Source organism: Lontra canadensis, unplaced genomic scaffold, assembly GCF_010015895.1.
Source record: "Lontra canadensis isolate GAN:19392208 unplaced genomic scaffold, GSC_riverotter_1.0 scaffold106, whole genome shotgun sequence".
NCBI lineage: Eukaryota > Metazoa > Chordata > Mammalia > Carnivora > Mustelidae > Lontra > Lontra canadensis.
The window spans coordinates 218,931-239,756 of NW_022631100.1; the positions used below are offsets into that span (position 1 = coordinate 218,931).

At 45.4% G+C, this 20,826-nt stretch overlaps 1 protein-coding gene across 5 annotated transcripts in view; it reads left to right on the plus strand.

Annotated features, from left to right (window-relative positions):
* DISP1 (dispatched RND transporter family member 1) overlaps positions 1–20,826 on the plus strand; it is a 169,236-nt gene that overhangs the window by 121,391 nt on the left and 27,019 nt on the right. For 3 of the 5 annotated variants that reach the window (XM_032838792.1, XM_032838791.1, XM_032838793.1), the window contains one exon: positions 2,716–3,244. In XM_032838792.1, the coding sequence (XP_032694683.1) occupies positions 2,733–3,244 (512 nt within the window). In that variant the 5' untranslated portion in view covers positions 2,716–2,732. Of the gene's footprint in view, positions 1–2,715; positions 3,245–20,826 lie in introns of those variants that run through there. The other 2 variants (XM_032838794.1, XM_032838795.1) reach the window with 1 other exon arrangement.

A 20,826-nucleotide genomic window follows, 5' to 3' on the forward strand; every position in this document is an offset into this window, starting at 1 on the left:
CCCCACTCCCCTTCTCCCAACCCCCCTCCCCCCATCACCCTCAGTTTGTTTTGTGAGATTAAGAGTCACTTATGGTTTGTCTCCCTCCCAATCCCATCTGGTTTCATTTACTCTTCTCCTACCCCCTTAATCCCGCATGTTGCATCTCCTCTCCCTCATATCAGGGAGATCATATGATAGTTGTCTTTCTCCAATTGACTTATTTCACTAAGCATGATACCCTCTAGTTCCATCCACGTCGTCGCAAATGGCAAGATTTCATTTCTTTTGATGGCTGCATAGTATTCCATTGTGTATATATACCACATCTTCTTGATCCATTCATCTGTTGATGGACATCTAGGTTCTTTCCACAGTTTGGCTATTGTAGACATTGCTGCTATAAACATTCGGGTGCACGTGCCCCTTCGGATCACTACGTTTGTATCTTTAGGGTAAATACCCAGTAGTGCAATTGCTGGGTCATAGGGTAGTTCTATTTTCAACATTTTGAGGAACCTTCATGCTGTTTTCCAGAGTGGTTGCACCAGCTTGCATTCCCACCAACAGTGTAGGAGGGTTCCCCTTTCTCCGCATCCTTGCCAGCATCTGTCATTTCCTGACTTGTTAATTTTAGCCATTATGACTGGTGTGAGGTGATATTTCATTGTGGTTTTGATTTGTATTTCCCTGATGCCGAGTGATGTGGAGCACTTTTTCATGTGTCTGTTGGCCATCTGGATGTCTTCTTTGCAGAAATGTCTGTTCATGTCCTCTGCCCATTTCTTGATTGGATTATTCATTCTTTGGGTGTTGAGTTTTCTAAGTTCTCTATAGATTTTGGACATTAGCCCTTTATCTGATATGTCATTTGCAAATATCTTCTCCCATTCTGTCAGTTGTCTTTTGGTTTTGTTCACTGTTTCCTTTGCTGTGCAGAAGCTTTTGATCTTGATGAAATCCCAATAGTTCATTTTTGCCCTTGCTTCCCTTGCCTTTGGCGATGTTCCTAGGAAGATGTTGCTGCGGCTGAGGTTGAAGAGGTTGCTGCCTGTGTTCTCCTCAAGGATTTTGATGGATTCCTTTCTCACATTGAGGTCCTTCATCCATTTTGAGTCTATTTTCGTGTGTAGTGTAAGGAAATGATCCAATTTCATTTTTCTGCACGTGGCTATCCAATTTCATTTTTCTGCACGTGGCTGTCCAATTTTCCCAACACCATTTATTGAAGAGGCTGTCTTTTTTCCATTGGACATTCTTTCCTGCTTTGTCGAAGATTAGTTGACCATAGAGTTAAGGGTCTATTTCTGGGCTCTCTATTCTGTTCCATTGATCTATGTGTCTGTTTTTGTGCCAGTACCATACTGTCTTGATGATGACAGCTTTGTAATAGAGCTTGAAGTCCGGAATTGTGATGCCACCAACTTTGGCTTTCTTTTTCAATATTCCTTTGGCTATTCGAGGTCTTTTCTGGTTCCATATAAATTTTAGGATTATTTGTTCCATTTCTTTGAAAAAAATGGATGGTACTTTGATAGGAATTGCATTAAATGTGTAGACTGCTTTAGGTAGCATAGACATTTTCACAGTATTTATTCTTTAAATCCAGGAGCATGGAACATTTTTCCATTTCTTTGTGTCTTCCTCAATTTCTTTCATGAATACTTTATAGTTTTCTGTGTATAGATTCTTAGTCTCTTTGGTTAGGTTTATTCCTAGGTATCTTATAGTTTTGGGTGCAATTGTAAATGGGATTGACTCCTTAATTTCTCTTTCTTCTGTCTTATTGCTGGTGTAGAGAAATGCAACTGATTTCTGTGCATTGATTTTATATCCTGACACTTTACTGAATTCCTGTACAAGTTCTAGCAGTTTTGGAGTGGAGTCTTTTGGGTTTTCTACATATAGTATCATATCATCTGCGAAGAGTGATAGTTTGACTTCTTCTTTGCCAATTTGGGATGCCTTTAATTTCCTTTTGTTGTCTGATTGCTGAGGCTAGGACTTCTAGTACTATGTTGAATAGCAGTGGTGATAATGGACATCCCTGCCGAGACACAAGATATTCTTTAAGATTATTCAAATTAAGGGCACCTGGGTGGCTCAGAGGGTTAAGCCTCTCTCTGCCTGCCTCTCTGCCTGCTTGTGATCTCTGCCTGTCAAATAAATAAATAAAATCTTTAAAAAAAAAAGATTATTCAAAATAGGGGTGCCTGGGTGGCTCAATTGGTTAAGCATCTGCCTTCAGCTCAGGTCCTAGGATGGAGCCGTGCTTCTCCCTCTCCAAACTCCCCCTGCTGGTGTTCCCTCTCTCGCCGTGTCTCTCTCTGTCAAATAAATAAATAAAGATCTTCAGGAGGGAAAAAATATCCAGATTATTTTAAACTACACAACTCGCTGCCCTCCTGGGGGCCCTTCATTTTGTCCATCACTCCTGTGTCCTAACGCCCCACACCTGGGTGAAGAGTCAAAGGGTGATGTTGGTGCTCTCTCTTTCCCTGTCCTCCCCGGAGATGCACTAAGACTTACTCCGTACTTCACCCTGAGGACAAGGGCAGGGAGAGAAGGGCCAAAAGCAGAGGTGGGGAGGCGTGGGCGGGACGGTGGCCACTGGGCCCCGTGCAGAGGCTGCTGCTTTCCCTGCGCTCTCGACTCCTTCCAGTATCTTCCCTGTCTTGTCTGCATCTTTGCCTGTCTGCCTGTCACTGGCTGATTTTATATCATTTTCTCTCTTAGGGCCAAGAAGTCAGAACATGGCGGTGAGCGATGGAAACAGTGATTTTGTGGGTCTGGGCAATGGCAGCGTGACAACCAGTGCTCCCACCCTCGGTGCCGTCCCACCCTGTGACGGGGACCTCGCCACCCAGCAGCTTGCAGCCAGAGAGGCCCTGAGAACTAAAGTGAGTCCGAACGGACGCCTGCAGGTCAATGGCACCATGAAGTCCTCCTTTCTGCCCATGGACAGCCACCAAAGAGCGCCCGCCATGCTGTCCCCATGCTGTCACCCGTGCCCATTCCATCGGCCCCTGGCCGGCCAGAGCAGTCACCCAGAGGGCCGGCCCGAGGCTGGCCCAGCCACGCCTTCTGCTCTGGCCTCATGCTGCTTGCAGCCACACTCCGAGTATTCTGCACCTCTGTGCCCCGGCCATACGCCCGTCTACCAGGCTGCGTGCTGCCTGCAGCCCCCTCCGTCCTTCTGCCTGCACCACGCATGGCCTGGCCGTTTCCCACACCAGCCCGGGCAGCCGCACGTGGCCAGCTTCAGGTAAGTGTGCACAGGTTCTGCTCACCTTTGTGCCCCACCAAGTCTGCACAAATGCTCCTGCTTGTGTCAATTTCCCCAAAAGGAGGAGCCCACAGGTGTCAGTGGGAGGAAACCAGAATGCATGTGAAATAATATGTCCCTGTCTCATCCGTTGATAGACCCTTGTGTGCTGCCTGCCTGCCTGTCAGTTCGTTGTCCTGGTGGCCTTGACTTACAACGTTCCATGAAGCTTTTACTGTCAACAGCTGTTGTTACTACTCGTGGGGGACACATCTGTGACAAGGCTGCCTGAACAGGAGTCTTGGTGGTCAGCAACCTTTATGACAATGAAGCAGGTGCTTCCGCATGCTTCGAGCGGCACATCCACCAGCTCTGTTCATGTGCTTTGGTTGACCATGTTGAGATCAGACCATCTCTTAAGGGGGGACCCTGTCGATCTGCAGCATAGGTCTCTGAAAACTACATTTTATGAAGTATTTTTGGGTCTGGTAGACGGAAAAGTGCTGGGCACACCTTTGTCGTATCTGGTACCTGCCCTAGCCCAATGCATGCTTTCTGCTCTGTGTCTCTTCCACATGAACTGCAGGTGAGCGATGCTGGTATTTTCTGAAACACTGAGTGCTTTGTAAGACCAAGTATTAGTTCATGTTTGTTGGTAATGAGCTTTCAGTGAGCTGGGAAAGCACTCTCCTTTGCCAGTGAGGGGAGAGTTCACACCCAGGGAGATGCGCCAGTCTGACATGCACAACTCCATCGGCATTGACCCTTGTGGTCCACACCTCGGCCCACTTGGAGCATTTCTTTCTGGGGTGACAGAGAATGTCTCCTCTGGCCGCCTCCTCCTCGTTCCTGCTGTCTTCACCCCACACAGTCACCACTTTGAGCTCTGCTACCGCGTGCTGGTTTTGCCTAGAAAGCTCGTGCAAATGTGTTCATACAGTGTGTACACATCAGCGTCCCACGGTTTCCACTCAGCATAGTGTTGGAAACACGACTCACTGCCACATAGTTTGCCTTTCTGTTGCTTAGTCACAATGCACTGTGTACCTGGGACAGGCTCGCTGTCACCTACAGAGTCAGTCAGACCTCCAGTTGGGAAGTATGTCCTGGGGAAGTCACGTACATATGGTGTGCTGACTGTAGCTAAGAACACAGGGCTGTGTGCTTGGAAGTGGCTGATAAAGGAGATCTTAAAAGCTCTCATGGCAAGAAAAAGCTTTTGTAACTATGAGTGGTGACAGATTTATTGTGGTGCTAATTTCACAACGTATACAAACATCAAATTATGTTGAAACTAATATAATCCTGTATGTCAATTATAGCTCCATAAAAAAAGGATCAGATCCAGAAAGGGGTTGAGGAATAGATCCTTTTCACCTTTATCAGGTTTGGGTTGCTGTTGACATTATCTGGTTTCACCATTTTAAAAAGAACACAGAGGGAAATGGGGAATGACAGTGGGTCTCGGGGGACCGTCCTCTGCAGTGTGTTCTTGCAGTTTCTAAATACATTTTCCAAGTCAGGGGCGAGAGTCTTTTAGTCACAGAACTACGGGAAGGATGGGCCAAAGCTATTTCTCCGAAGGCTTGTCCTGATAGCGTTGTGCTACGTGACCAGCTCTAGGCTCCTTCTACTTTGAATTAAACTGTGGAAGTGTTTGACTTTAAAATTATATGGTCACTGATAATGACACTTTAGAATCATCAGTTATATGGTTGCAGGATGTGAGGGGAGACAGATACCTCTATATTTTGAGGCTGATCCCACCTTTAAAAAACTTCAGAAAATATTAAACCTATGGGCAGGTAACCCATTCTTTTAATACACAGGCAGAACTTTACCATAGCGTTTCTGCACGTATTCTTAAAGGGATGAGAGTCCTATATTCATACGGCTTTAAATAGGACTGCATGGGGGTGGCTCAGTCAGTTCAGTGGGTGACTCTTGGTGTCAGCTCAGGTCATGATCTCGTGAGAGGTCATGAGATCGAGCCCCACGTCAGGCTCCATGCTGGGTATGGAGTGTTTAAGATGCTCTTTCTCTCTCTCCCTCTGCTCGCCTGTTCTCCCTCTCTCAAATAATAGATTAATAAAATCTTTAATAAAAAATAAAATAAATAAATAGAATAGCATTAAAAAACAGATAAAAATGTCATATTTGTCTATCAAGAAAAGTTGGAGGAAAAAGTGGAATATTTCTTGAGAAATTTTTCCTATCCAGAATGTTTCTCAAGAATTTGAGCCTTTGATCAACTCCGTGTAACAGATGGAATCTTCTACAGATATCTGTACAGGAGTGTCTCTTCGCAGTTGTGTCTATCACATACTTCACTTAGGATGTGTCCTTATAAGCTGTAATTGACATACAGGATTATATTTGTTTCAACATTTACTTATTTATACAATCAACAGTATTATCTGAGTGCATGCCGGGCATCGCAAATGTAATTGTGAACAGGATGAGACTGTGAGGTGGCAGGAAGGGAGAGAGAAAAGCCAGCCACAGGTACGAAATCATGAGGCGTGGTGCAGAGAAGGGGCTCGCAGGCTGCAGGCCAACGCTAGTCACCCATGGGGACGGGAACAGTTTGTGCAATGACGTGTCTCTGTGCCCGCGCCATAGATAGGCCTACCTGACTGGTGTTTGGGTTTGTTTTGGGGTTTTTAGTTTTATTTTATAAAACACCTAAGCCATAGAGAATGTTTTAAAGGGTCAGTCAAGTTGGAACTGTAATTTTATCCTGGTCCATATGTGCTGCTCTTTCCTTACCATCCATAAAGTCATAGGTTCTGTCTCATCCCTTCTTGGCTCTTTATGTTCCAGCACATTGCTCTAAAAGATCCATTACATCAATCACCTGTGTGTACTTTTTTTGCTTTGTAACCTTATCTGTCAATCTGTTGATGGATAAAATGGAGGTCAGTGTGAGAATCATGGTAATACCCTATTTTAATTCCATTTATCACCAAAAATGAAGCAGTTTACCTAGGTATCATTTTAAAGCTTCCAATTTTTCGTTTCTAGATTCCCATCTTCATACCCACAGTCTGGCCATTAATTACCAGGTCTAACCGAGAACACTGAGGAATCCAAAAGGCATAAAGTAATGTCTCCCTACCAAAAGACAAGGCACACACCCCTCTGGCCTTCTGAATCACCTGGGGAGTTAAACATTAAATAAGTGCCATAATAATGATGTTTCCTTTGCAGTAGAAAAAAATAACTCTAGGCAATCAGAGGAGGGAAGGAGCCCTGTGGGTTGATGAGGTGAGAGGCCTTCTGACTGACAGGGGAGGGTTTGGAGGTTGGGGTGGTTTGGGGAGCAGGGGAGGAGCATGGAAGGAGAGGGAGGGAGGGGACATAGCATAGAAGAGGGAGAGGGGAGGAGAGTGGGGATGGAGCACGGGAGAGAAGAGGGGCAGAGCATGGGAGGGGATAGGGGCGGAGCATGGACATCCTGGGGAGGAGGAGGGGAGCGCATGCAGACTGATAGTGTGTGTAAGGATGAGTAGAGTGAACAGGATGGCGGGAGTGGAGGGTTGTGCGTGCCAGAATATGTGTGTGTGTGTGTGTGTGTGTGTGTGCGTGCGCACACATGTGGCAGCATGAGAGTGGGCCCTGCTAGAGTATCTTGAGCCCAGTTTGGTCCTCTGGAGATCTGGAAAGTGCCCTCTGGAGTTTTGGGGTCCTCTTACTGCCATTTGAAGATGAAAGGGTAATAGTATTATACAACAGGATTAGCAAGGAATTCTGCATCCAGAAATAGCAGATTCCCAGTGCAAGCACTGAGCTGTTTTCAATTGAGGCAGAGGATGCCATGAATGATGCTTGGCAAGGCCCAAACTCGTGATCATGGCAGGGATGATGTGAGCTCTGGGTACCCAGCAAGCACACTTCTACTTCCCTGAAGGCAGTCTCGCAGGCAGATGGTCACTCCGAGTGTGCTCCACTGCCAGAGGCTCAAGAGCTGTGCTGTTGAGCAGGCTTGGCATGGAGGAGCCCATGAAAGGGGCTGACAGCGGGGCACAACCTTGTCCCCGCCCCAAACATTGTGCCCTATGCCATTTGTAGTGTGTGTCACCTTCTCCTGTTGTCCTTCTGGATTCTTCCAGCGTCTGGCTCACTTGCTCAGAGGTGTTCTGTTTGCTCTCCCCTAGGAGAGCTTTCAGCTCTTCTTAAAAAAGGTAGGAGGTGATAATTCTTGTTTTATGTTAGGAGAGAATCTACTTCCTGAAATCTGATTTCTTGGTGTACAGTATATCATTAACACTCCGGGCCAGATGACAGCTCTGAGCATTGTTTCTCAAACTGCCTTCCTGTGATGCTCGTGCTCTGCAATGATCCACCCTTTTCCCCTTTCCCGAGCCCTGGCGATGGAGTTATTTCTCTTTAGCTGGGACATTTGAAACAGAAATCACAGTGAACACTTCACTAGCATTGTGGCATGAACCTGGCACTGATGCTGATCCCAGTGTCTGTGATTTGCCCTAATCACTAGACTCAAACCAAATGGCTTTTCTAAGATGCTGGTGCGATGAGTGGACAAATTGCAGGTTAGTGCTTCACTTGCTCAGCAAGTAGTCAATGAGTACTTACATATCTGGTGTCAGGTGCTGAAAGCAGAGGTACAGACCACGTGGTCCTCACCTTCAGAGGTGCGGGGGTGGTGTGGATGGAGTGAGAGCTGGGTCTGGGCCTGGGTGGACTCTAGGTAGGTGCCCACAGTGGTTCCCGAGGTCCAGAAGTGAAACAGCGGCGCTCTTCATCCATATATTAATTCAGAAGGAGAACCAGATCATAGTTGCATAAATTCTTCCCTCCTGTTTTCCTCTCTTACTAAGAGCAACATAATCATGAGCCTTTACCTACAGATGGTGGGACTGCTGGGCAGGCGTGTTGGAGGATGTGGTGGACCCACTGCGTGCTTTAGATGCTCGCTGCTCACAGGGCCCAGTGAACTTCAGAATTCAGTTCTAAGTCTTCTGGGCGCCGTTCACCTGTGCCAGGGGCTTCCATACTGGACATGTGCATTCTGCTAGGGTGTTTCCCTGGGCAAGGCTCTCTTTTCTCTTGGAGCAACTGAGGTTCCTTCTGACCTCTGCGGCAGCAAATGGAGCTCCGGCGAGGTAGAGTGACAGCCGTATTTGACAAGGAATGATACCTTTTTTTTTTTTGTCAACATGATTCTGGTTAATTGGGGTTTGACTGCTTATGTTTTGCTTACTGTATCATAGGGAAATGTCCAAAGATAAAATCCCTTTTCTTCAAAAATCTAAAAGACTAAAGCCTCCCAACTATAAAACATTGTAGTGGATTGGTACCCTCTAGCGGCCCCAGTTACACCCACAAAAGCCGTTGCCATGTTATTTAGATGAACCTGAAGGCAAAGCTATCTGCATATTTCATTTGTCGATGGCAGTTCTACAGTACAGTGTCAGACAGAGCTTTTCTGGGAGACACAGCCATCCTGGGAGGCACCACAGCCACTACTTTACAACTCGCCTTTCACTCTTCCAGCTCTTTCTCCCCTGCTCCCTGTGCCAGGTGAGGGGTGCGCACGTAGCTTCACACACACACGCCCGCATGAGTCCTCGCCAGGCCACTTGCTGTCTTCATGTCTCAGGCAGGCATTCGTTTCTCCTGGCCTTCCCTTCTGTCTCTGCAAAGGTGGGAGTGACCATTCTCTTCTGGTGTGTTCCTTTCTGTTTCTTCTCTTTCTCCTAGCTGCTGCTCTTCACTCCATTAGTCTTGTTTCAGAAATCAAGCTATGGCTGAATCCTGGCTGAAATAAACACATGATGTATTGCTTTTCACTCTTGTCCCCACCGACCCTAGCCCCCAGAAGAACAACTGTAGCAGACGGTCCCTGACTCACCATCTGGATGAGGAGAGGATTGTGGAGAATAAGTGGGCCTCCCTGCGCAGGGGACCCAGAGCCGCTGTGCTAATGTTAATATGTCATCTGATTATGGGGTTAATTTTAGAAGTCTGGTGAGATTGAATCTTGAGTTCATTGAAACTGAGGTTTATTTTTAAATTCCTTAAAGTAGTCAAAATTAACTTTCAAAACAGGATAATATTTGTAAAATCTAAAATGTTCCAAGCTTGCTTGCCAAAGTCAGTCCGTCTGGCAGGCGGATGGGGTGAAGGCCTGTTTTATGGAAAGACTTCTCTTAGAGACTAATGTGGATAAAGGAACGGATTTCAGAGGGGGCTGTGAAATGCTCATTTCAGAATTTGGACCTTGGTCATCTTCTGCTTTCATAGTACATGTCAGCAAACAATGCCCTCTTTCTTTCATAAAACTAGTTAATTTTTTGGAATGAGGCAAACATGTTCTTTCTTCACCTCCTTTCCGTGTCAGTGAGAGTTGTTTTAGTAGATACTAGAGACTAAAGAGGGAAAAAAAAAGAAATGGTTTAAATTTTCTCTTTTTCTTTTGGCTAAAAAAGTAGTTTAAAGAAACTTAAGAAATTCAACCAACAGTAAACCCAAGTGAAAGGATCAGGTACATCTCTTCAGGAAGACCCAATCGTTTGCACCCTATTTCCAAAGAGAGCACCCTATTTCCAAACTGAAGTGGATGGCTAGCTGTCACTTAAAAGAATTTATATACCTTAATGTTTATTAGGAGAATTTTGATTGCTATGCTATTTTATATTCTTTTCAACAAATTAACTCCATAAAAATACATCTCTTTTTTTTTTTTTTTAAAGCACAAACAAGGTATCTAGCCAGTTGGTTGGTATTTTGGGTATAAACTGTGCCTGCAGCATAGCTGGAACTCAGTGAATATTTTTGTTTGTTTGTTTGTTTTTAAAGATTTTATTTATTTATTTGAGAGAGAGACAGTGAGAGAGAGCACGAGCGAGGAAAAGGTCAGAGGGAGAAGCAGACTCCCCATGGAGCTGGGAGCCCAATGTGGGACTTGATCCCGGGACTCCGGGATCATGACCTGAGCCCAAGGCAGCTGTCCAACCAACTGAGCCACCCAGGCGTCCCTCAGTGAATATTTGTTGAGTGAATGATCACAAAACAGTAATTTTTGGAAGATCTTATGTAATGAAAAATTCACAGAGTCTAAACTTTTTAAGGAAAGCTCATGAAGTTAGACTGGTCACTGGCATCAGGGACCATGATGGTCTCAGAGGGTAGACATGGAGCAAACGCAGCTGCTGTCTGAGCACAGACACAATCTAGAGAGTCATGTGAGTCCCAGAGAGGGATTCAGGGCCTTTCCTAAACCTGGCCCACAGGAGCAGGAGGCCTGGAGGGGATGGGCATGGGGAGACAGCAGGAGCAGGAGGTCTGGAGGGGATGAGAGTGGGGACCTGGGGGCAGCAGGAACAGGAGGTCTGGAGGGGGTGGGAGTGAGGGCGTGGGGGGCGGCAGGAGCAGGAGGTCTGGAGGGGGTGAGAGTGAGGGCGTGGGGGTAGGTGGCAGGAGCAGGAGGCCTAAAGGGAATGGGAGTGGGAGTGTGGAGTGGGGGCATGGAGGGCGGTGGCATGTGGCCTCGTTCTGGAAAAGGACCCAGAGGAGGGGTGACAGCATGTTGTGCTTGGTATGTAACATGGGATCCTTGAAGCACAGCATGCTGAGATGGTCCAAGGAGCCTGCTCCCCAAGCTGCACATGCCCAGTGTTATGTAAGCATCATGAAGAACTTAGTAAGGACTCGCACACAGCAGCTGTAGCTGTAGCTATACCTTTGATTCACTGACCTTTCCCTGGGCCCCCAGAACCAGGTTTTGGTACTACTGTGTGTCTCCAGGGCCCAGCATGGGGCCTGGCATTTAGTAAACACTCAAATTAATTGTTCAACAGGCTAATAATCAAGCATCCATCAAGTCCTTCTTGTGCAGAGCTTATTTTGATGATGTGATAATTTGATAATGAAAATCAGGAACCAGTGGTCTAATGAGGTATGATATTTGCCCAGATGTGGGGGAAGACTCCACAGGTTCTGTTTCCCTAAAAACACTCTTTTATTACTGTTGTTTGAGTCTATTTGGGGGATATATCTCCTTCTGTTCTTTAAATCTCCCTGCAAATGCACTGACTTCTGACTTTAAAAAAAAAAAAAAATTGAGGATGCCTGGGTGGCTCAGTTGGTTGAGTGTCCAACTCTTAGTTTCAGCTCAGGTCATGATCTCAGGGTCCCGAGATCCAGCCCTGCACTGGTCTCCATGCTCAATGCGGAGCTGGCTTGAGATCCTCTCTCTCCCTCTACCCCACCCTCTGATCTCTCTCCCTTTCTCGCTCTCTCTCAAATGAATAAATAAAATCTTAAAAAAAAAAAAAGTCACAGACTCGTTCATAAGGAGGAAAAGGAAGACATGTGGAGACAAGGCCCTCACACAGATCCCAAGCTGCCATCTTACCTGGCTCTGGAGCCCCTTTGAGAAAGTCAGGTGGGGCCTGGAATCTTTACTCCAAAAGTTGGCCAGGAATAACCTTTCTGTTTGCTCGGCCCCAGCCCCCTCCAGGATATTTGCAGGTCCCGCAAGAGTGACTTTATAAAAGTGGTGGATGAACCATAAATTCCCGAATTCTTTGTTCATATGTATTTTATGAATTTAGAAAGCAGACTCAAAGGAGAAGTTGTAGGACGAGATGTGATACCATGTTCTACATGGATTTGCGAATTAAGTGGTTTGAATCGTTACCGAGTAGTTTGAGATTCAAGCATGATGCTTTCTACTGGAATGTGAGCAGTTTACTGCTTCTAAGCACTGCTCTGGGTATCTAGTAAGAAGCACATTCATTCCTTCAGACCCTATTTCTGTGTCTGTGGTCACCTGGGCCTGCCCACCTCCCCTTCCTGAGACACTGCTTTCATTATGCCTCTCGGCCCTGGCTCAGGGATCCTGCACGGTTTCCCCCAACTCCTTGACCTGGCATTGGAGTCAGGGAGGGAGTGTGTTTGCTGGAGGAAGGAAGGGCGGTAGTTCAGGGAAAAGTCCGTAACCCTGAACAGGAACAGAGTAACAGATCTCAGTGAGTGAGATGACTGTAACAGATTTTCTTCCTGCCATTCATCAGTTTAAATGGAAATCTGATTAACTGTAGACTGGGTCTTTGTTTCCATTTACACATAATTAAGACTAAGGTAACTTTGGGGGCCCCAGCCAACACTAAATATTCTGGGTCTTTATTTTTTAGGGATTAGCCTAGGAGTTTTTAGTTGTCAGCCTTTGACCACCTTATTGACCACCAGAAAATAAAATTATTTCATTGTAAAGCAATCCCTAGGAGACATGCATTTAAGTGTATTATCCGATTGTTAAAATGCCCCCCCCCACACACACACACAGAATTAAACCCAACATTGAACACCACATTGTACTGATTTTTTTTCTGACTTTACTTTCTTACCTCACCTTCTTCTCCCAAAGCACATTCTACTCGAGCAGCGTTTGTGTCTGGTGAGTATTTTGGCTTGAGGATTTTAGATTTCGTTCCAGCATTCCTTGTTCTTAAGTCAGTTAAGTTTAATAAGATTTTGCTGGCTTTCTTTGAGCTTTTCTTGGATCTCTTGTTAGTGATTATTATTCACATCATTCTAAAGAAAAGTATATGCTGTCCTCTTATTTAGTATGTTTGGTGTAGGGCTCACAGCAATCGTCTGGCGTGCAAAGGCTCACATTTAAGGGCAAGTGCTTTATAATTTAGTGTAACATTAACTGTAATGCATGAGGCTGTTTGCTTTATGGGCTCCAACTAAACCATGCAGATGTAACTTCATGGGCTGAGGAAGAATGCTTTCTCTTAACCAAAGCCACTTTTCAGCCATTTAAAACTATTCTTAATGAACTGATTGTGCCTTTTTTTCAGTATTCTAATGTCTTTAAACAGTTTCCTTGTGAAAACATAAGGCATTCTTGGATTCCTCTTTTAGGGTGTGCGTTGCATGGAACCAGAGCCATGTGGTATTTCAACCTTTGGTTACTGCCTCTCCTCTTTCTTCCGTCTAAGTGGCAGAGACAAAATGTGTTTGAAAATGAATTTCCCACGCCCCGCTTCCTTCACCTTTCAGGGAGCAACCAGCTGAAGAGCTGCCTTTTAACTAGCGCTCTCTAAAGAGGAGATAATTAACTAATAATAGTAGAGGAAGTGACATCCTTACCCATCTTCTCCCAGTTTTGGATAACACAATTCCTTTCTTGTTTATTGAAATTGCTGGGGACAAAATAGCATCATTTCTTGCTTGCTTCTTAGGACCAGACTCTACTAATAAGAACTTTCTTTTTAACTTAAATTAGTGCTCAAGCTGTTTCATGCAAGTAGGATTTGTCCCAGCTGAGGGGCTTTGAGTCTGAGCAGAACAGACAGAGAATCACGTATAGTATGCACAAACATACTTTTGGAACATCGCATAGAAATGCCTCCACAGGTCACCAGGCCCAGTTACTAATGGAGGCCACTGTTCTTGCTCTTCCCTCCATATCTCCACTGGAGAGACGTCTTTAAGTGTCAGGCATTCCTCTTCTGCCATTTTGATTAAGTTGCCATAGGGATTTTTAAATATGTTCAAAATGCACGTTTCTATCATTGTGTCTGCTGAATCTTTTATTACATCTCTGCAAAATTTTTATTGTCTCTAGGAGGGAAACTGCAAATTATTTAATAGCACAGTTGGAGGTAGGATTTTCTCAGTTGACCAGTGCCACTAAATGTTTACCTAGGCTTTCAAGTGCATAGAAGTGAAAGACAGCAAAGGGGACTCAGCAGAAGGATCGCCCATAACCAGACATTGTAGCAGTTTGGTCATTTTGAAAAACATGCCTTATTTTCTCCCATAGACTGGCATTTCCCATCAGTCATAAAGAAAATATAAAACTTGTGTGTTATAAGTGTAGACATTCATTACTGAAGGTAGAAATGGTCATAATCAGGGGCACCTGGGTGGCTCAGTGGGTTGGGCCTCTGCCTTTGGCTCAGGTCATGATCTCAGGGTCCTGGGATCAAGCCCCGCATTGGGCTCTCTGCTCGGCAGGGAGCGCTTCCTCCCCTCTCTGCCTGCTGCTCTGCCTACTTGTAATCTCTCTCTCTCTGTTAAATAAATAAATTAAATCTTTTAAAAAAAAAGAAAGAAATGGTCATAATCAGGAGTCTAAATGTATCTCAGGTATAAATTCAACATGGTTTGAAATAGGATTTTAGTGTCACATAGTTTAGAAGTTATTTTATTTTTCATTGGTTAAAATAACCAACCTAAGACATTCTGCCTAAAAATCATGATTTAAAAGAAAAGCAGTTCTTTATCAGTGTGAATCAAGTCTGTGAAACACAGAGCATACTCATATGGATTTTAGGTGTGCCACCAAGGTGTTAAGATGGGAAGGAATGAAGGCGATCCGTCAAGAGTCGTGTCTCCCCTTCTCTCACCTGCGGATATAGGCTTTGTGTGGAAATACAATCAACTACTAATGGGGTCTGTGTTCATCACCTCCCTGAATATGTCTGGTCATGTGCACGATTAAGACTAGTTTTCCATCAACATTGCATTTAAGATTATGTAACATTTGAATTATTTTTATTCTGCAATCCCGTGACTATGTCCTTTCCATAATGTCATCACAAAATTATCTATCTAAGAATTTTAATAGTAAGGCTTATCACTACTAAAATTATTCCAAAGTATTCTGGTATAATGAATAGCAGTCTTAAGTAAACACATGAATGAGTAAAATTCTTTCAAAATTATGAGATGGGACTTGATTGTGCATTGTACCTGTGTCTTTGGCAAAGAAAATAGATTTCGGTGGCAGATAGTCTCAAATTTTTAACAATATTAATGGTTTCATCAAACTCTTCCCATATACCAGACTTTGTACTATGTTCTACACATGCTCTCTGATTTAATCCTGGAAACAGCCCAAGGAGTTCAGAGCTGTTGCTTCTGTCCAGTGCTAAATGAGACCATGAAGTGCCATTTCAGAGAGAGTGTGGGGCTCGGGATGAGTCTCTGACTGCGAGGTGTCTTAGTGTCCGCAGAAGTTCACGAGTCAGGACTGCCATGACATAAGCACCGCATGGGCTCACCTCTAAGGTCACTGATCACATCCAGATGATGGGCTCTGGCTGCAGGAGGAGTTCCAGGCTGGGACACAGTGGCAGCTCCTCACATTCCTCTCACACAGACTGGAGGGAGAGTCCACCTCATTTCCCCGCTGTCTGTGTCCTATCCACGCTGCACTCAAACACAGTGGTGGTGGAAATGCCAGTGGTAATGAGTCTATCTTGCAGCTTTTAAGGGTAACATGCCCTTTATGGAGGAACTGTCCGGACAGGACCAGCTGCTTCAGATGTCGGCTTGCCCCCAACACCCCTGAGGGTTTGGGGGAATTGTGTCCTCACCACTGCAAGCCCCTGAGCACACTTCCTGGTGCACCTCCCTCTCCAGTTTACACCAGCAGGGCTTAGCCTCAGCCACTGGATGCGGACGGCTCACCAGCTGCTTAGGAGAACAGCCAAGGTATTTGCCGCCAGCCACACAGAGTCCTGGGTCTGAATCCTACCCTCCCACGTGCCGACTGTGCAAATCTGGGTGGTTATTTATCCTTCCTGTGTCCCGGTTCCTCATCTATAAAATCTCCACCTACTTTCCAGAATTGTTTTCAGAATTAAGTGTTTTCCTATGTCAAGTGCTTAGGACATCGTGTTTGACATGTAGTGAAGTTTTGGACATGTTGACTGTTGCTGTCTCTAATATGTAATTAGACTTCATGCCTGTCCTCTGTATGACCTGCAGGCTGACTGCCCCCCTCCCCCTTTCCTGGTGATACCCAGACCGGTGACACCCATCTCCTTTCTTCTCCTGAGTTCTGTGGTTCACAGCCCCCACTGATGACCTGTCCATACACAGTTTTCTCTCAGTAGCCCCAGAGTGCTTCTGCTCTTCCTGAGTGCTGTGACTGTCCTGCCCGCGTGCTGCTCACCAAGCCGCTTTTTCTTCTACCCATACCTTTTCATTGTGGTTTTCCTACCCCCTCTTGTCTGTTAAAGATTTCAGATCCCCGGAGTGCCGGAGTGGTTCAATTGATGAAGTGTCTGTCCTCAGCTTAGGTCATGACCCAGGGTCCCAGGATCAAGTCCTGCATCAGTCTCCCTGCTCAGTGGGGACTCCGCTTCTCCTTCTGCCTCTGTGCCCCCACCCCCGACAGCTTGTGCTCTCTGTTTCTGTCTGACAAATAAATAAATAAAATCTTTTAAAAAAAAATTTCAAATCCCCATTTCCTGCCCATATCTATCATATGATTGATGTCTCTGTATTCACAGTAGCATGTCTACATGACATCTTCCTTCAAATATACTGCCAAAGTATCAGAGGAGAGCGCTTTGAAACCCTTAAATGGAAGCCTGGGTACCTTTGTTAATTAGACACAAGTAAGCATAGCTTATTGTAACTAGATACCATTGACTTGGGCAAGATCGTGAATTTTGGAAGAAACTAAAATGTGAGGAAACAGAACAATATGGATTTTTTAAAATAACCTACTCAGAAGTAGCATAAATGGCAGAAAACTGAACCAAGAGTAGCCTTGATGAATGAAGTTGTGTTGCTCGTCAGAGGCAAAGGGCCAGCGGACGCTCATCTGTGAGCCGCCCACTGAAACGTTACTAGGGCTTCACCTTTACATATTTTCCTACGTTTCAGTGAAGCTGAATTTTATTCCAAGTTTGACCTGAAACTTTTCTCTTCAGCTGTCTTAAAAAAAGGCAGTCCTTGAGGCAAAACTCAGAGTGTGGTGAGGGAAGCCTGAACGTTGCTTACCTGTGGGGGCAGAGTATGGCGATTGGTTGGCAGGAGCACCGGCGAGCTTTCTGGCCTGCTGGGGGGGTCTTGTATCCCAACCTGAGTGGGAGACGCATGGACATGAACATGCGTGAAAATCCATCAGGTCCAACACTTACTTATACTTTGTGCCTCTTACCGACAAGCCAGGCGAAATAGGAATGATGTAAGGCCTTTGAAGAACTAAAATGTCGGGCCACCTGGGTGGCTCAGTGGGTTAAAGCCTCTGCCTTCGGCTCAGGTCATGATCTCAGGGTCCTGGGATCGAGCCCCGCATCGGGCTCTCTGCTCAGCAGGGAGCCTGCTTCCTCCTCTCTCTCTGCCTGCCTCTCTGCCTACTTGTGATCTCTATCTGTCAAATAAATAAATAAAATCTTAAAAAAAAAAAAAAAAAAAAGAACTAAAATGTCCTTTCCTCATTTTGGAAGACAGGGAGGGTATTCCATTCATTCTTCTCTTCCTGGTTATGCAGCGGGAGGAGTTAAGAGGCAGAAGGAAGGCGTGGGTGCTTTCCTCCAGGACTTTGTCATCCTCCCAGCTCCGCCCTCCCCCCCCCCACCCCCGCCCCAGCCCCAACTCATCCCCTTGCTGTTTGTGTGGATAAATGTTTTCCGGGATTTGAGGAGAGCACACCACATGCTCCACAGCTGCATTTTTATTCAGAAGCTTAAGGGTAGAGGCTTTTGTGACACGATCACATTCTTCCCCAGTTTGCTTTCCTACTAGCATCTCTGTCGGCTGCCCATCGTCCCGTCGTGGTGCTTGAGAGTAGAAACTATTTTCTGCCTTTTCCTCCTCAACAAGTGCCTAGTGAATTGGAGCTTCTAGGGTGGAGAAGAGATGGCAAAAGGAATGATTCAGTAATAAGGAGACAATAAAGAGCCATCCATGTGGAGACAGTAACACATCTTTTCCATCCGTCGAAGGCCTTACGATAGAACTAAGCCAAGGTTATAAAAAGATTGCAATTTTCCATACGGAAGAGCCAGATTTAGGGCCAGGAGGAAGGAACAGAGAGGGTGTTTCTAACATTTCTGACATGAGAAAGTCTACATGTGTAAGCCTTTTCTTCCAAAATACCTCATTATATGACAGAAGTCAGGTTCGGGGAAACGTACTGCTCTCAGTTGACTTAGAACGGAAAGTACGTTTACTTTGTGAGAAATTGCTTCATATTAGGAAAGCATCTGGGAGTCTGCTATAATTCTCCCTCTGGGGCTCATGCTGTTGTCCTGTTAGGAAGTGGTTCTGAGTGAGCTGAGGGTTTCCGAAATCTCCTTCAGGACCTTAGTTCTAGGCTGTAACGTAGAATGCACACATCACTGGAGAACTGCAGTCCTCTCGTTACCCCTGCTGTTCTCTCCCTCCCCAGAGTCACTGTGAAGTCACGGATGCAGCAGTAACACTGTAAACCCATTAGTTCTCTAAAGGGAGTAGGATTTCCTAAGTTCACTCTGTCCCAGCTCTTGCCTGTCCTGAAGCCAAAATAACAAAAACAGTGTGATTCTGTGAAAACCATGGAATCTGTGGACCCACCAGGATAGATGAGACAGACCTCGGTATACATGAAACCTCACTAAAGTAAAACCTCTTGATGACTCTGTGGGCTTCTGACTTCCACCCAGCTCCCAGCCTCAAATGGAGCCTAACATTTGCTGCTGCTTCTGACAAAAGCCTGGAGGAGGTGGGAGGTGATTTCCTGTCCCAGTGTCCCCAGATCTTGCTAAGGTGAGCGCCAACTCACCGAGAGATTCTTCACCACTAGCATAGGCTATGAAGGCCGTCAGTCAGGAGCCACAGCTATTACCACTGACGGTGAACCCATGTGAACAGGTGCACAGATGTGCCCAGTGGGTCTCGGGGCCTCAGCAGCTGCTCCATGATCAGCTTGCTGTTATCACGTGTTTTATGAAAATGAACATTTAGACCCTCGTTTCCCCCAAAAGCAGAGCTTTGCAGAAGATGACAGCCAAAGCATCATGAAGTAATAGGGCTGGCCTCAGTTACTGAGGGGAAATTGGGAAGAACACAGACATCTGGGTCAAAGGTCACTCTTCAATGGTAAAAGTAGTTCCCAAAATTACAAAGGAAAGTTGCAACTATGGAAATTTTAAGATGTGTGTCCAAAAATCATGTTAAAAACAGACCAGACAGCAAGTAGGAAAAATAGTTGCCATAACTGTGATGTTTCCCAGCTGTTACCAGGTTCCCATACATGAGTAGGAGAGATGCGTGTGCACACATGTGAACACACAATCACGTGGACATGCCAAAGAGAGGAGTGTGTGATTACCGCTGTGTGTATATGTTAAATAAATCATCATAACTGCAATAGTACGCTATATGGCTACAGAATGTTTTGTTTTCAGAAGTTTTAATTCCTTAGGAAAAGCTCATAATCTGAGGTGATGACATGTTATATATCCAATTGTGCCCTAACTGTTCGTGTTCAACGTGTAGATTTAGGCACAAAGGAGAACATATTGAAAGGAAATAGATCAAAAAGAATATAGAGGTTAGGTCTTTGTAGTGAGAGTGTCGATGATTGCTTTTCCTGCATGATTTTCTGCATTTTCAGGCTTTAAAAACATGAGTATGTTCATTTTACAATTGGAAAACAAAACCAACATTAAAACAGAAAATATATCTCCCCTCAAAGCTTTGCCCTTCCTTTGAAGGTTGAAGTTCTAGGGCGCCTGGGTGGCTCAGTCAGTTAAACATCTGCCTTTGGCTCGGGTCATGGTCTCAGGTTTCTAGGGATTGAGTCCCACACTGGGCTCCCTGCTCAGCAAGGAGCCTGCTTCTCCCTCTGCCTCTACCTCTCCCCTGATTGTGTATGCTTGCTCGTTCCCTCAAATAAATAAAATAAAATCTTTTTTAAAAAAATAGTTAAAGTTCCTGTTTTAGAATGGACAAAACTTACTAAGTGAAAAAGCCCATCAAAGCTAATTTGTTTAAATTTTTAAAAATGAATATTTTATGCTGTAATAGTGGGTGGGAGACTTAAGTGAGGGACTTATGGAAAGCCTGAGCGCTCTTACATGTCAGCTGCGCTGGGAACACCACTGCCCTTGAGCGTCTGGGGTCCCTGCAGTCTCCCTGTGACACTCGCCCACTCAGGCATGTGCTGCTGACCTCATGGTTTGTACCTGCATACTCATCTGAAGCCAAAACGTGGGGAGCCCTCCTACCAAGCCCTTTTTAGCACCTTTTTTATTAAACCATCGATTTAGCAGTTTACAAAACATCTCTCTCACTTGCTGTTCACATAAAGAGTCAGCATTATTTTTCAAAACATTTTAAGACACGAGTTCTTCCCTCTCTTGTGGAAGATCGTTTCCTTGATTATTCACATGAAGATTTCAGCCTAGAACTCTGATTGGGGGCACCTGGCTTTCCAGCTATTGTCGGATGGCTTGGTGTTCAGATACCCAGTGATCTGAAGGATCTAAAGCTCCACAGAATGCAGCAGAATTTCAAAGCAGGAGAGGACCTTAGAAACGATAGAATCCAGCTCTGTTTATTGTATAGAAGAAGAGGCTGAAGTCGGAGAGCTTGGGGCCCTCACTTAGCCCCTGTTAGTCACAGGCTTCCTGACCTGTCATCATGATCTTCTTGTTACGTTGTCCTCAGGATACACGTCCAGACTCTGTTCTGTGGTGTTTGGGTGTCATTGGCATAGAGTCTGCACCACGCTGAGCCGAACCCAGCGGCCCAGAAGTTTCCGCCTCGCTGCCGTGGTGCTTCTCACTGTGGCCTGAGAACAGGTGGGCCCTGCCACGCTG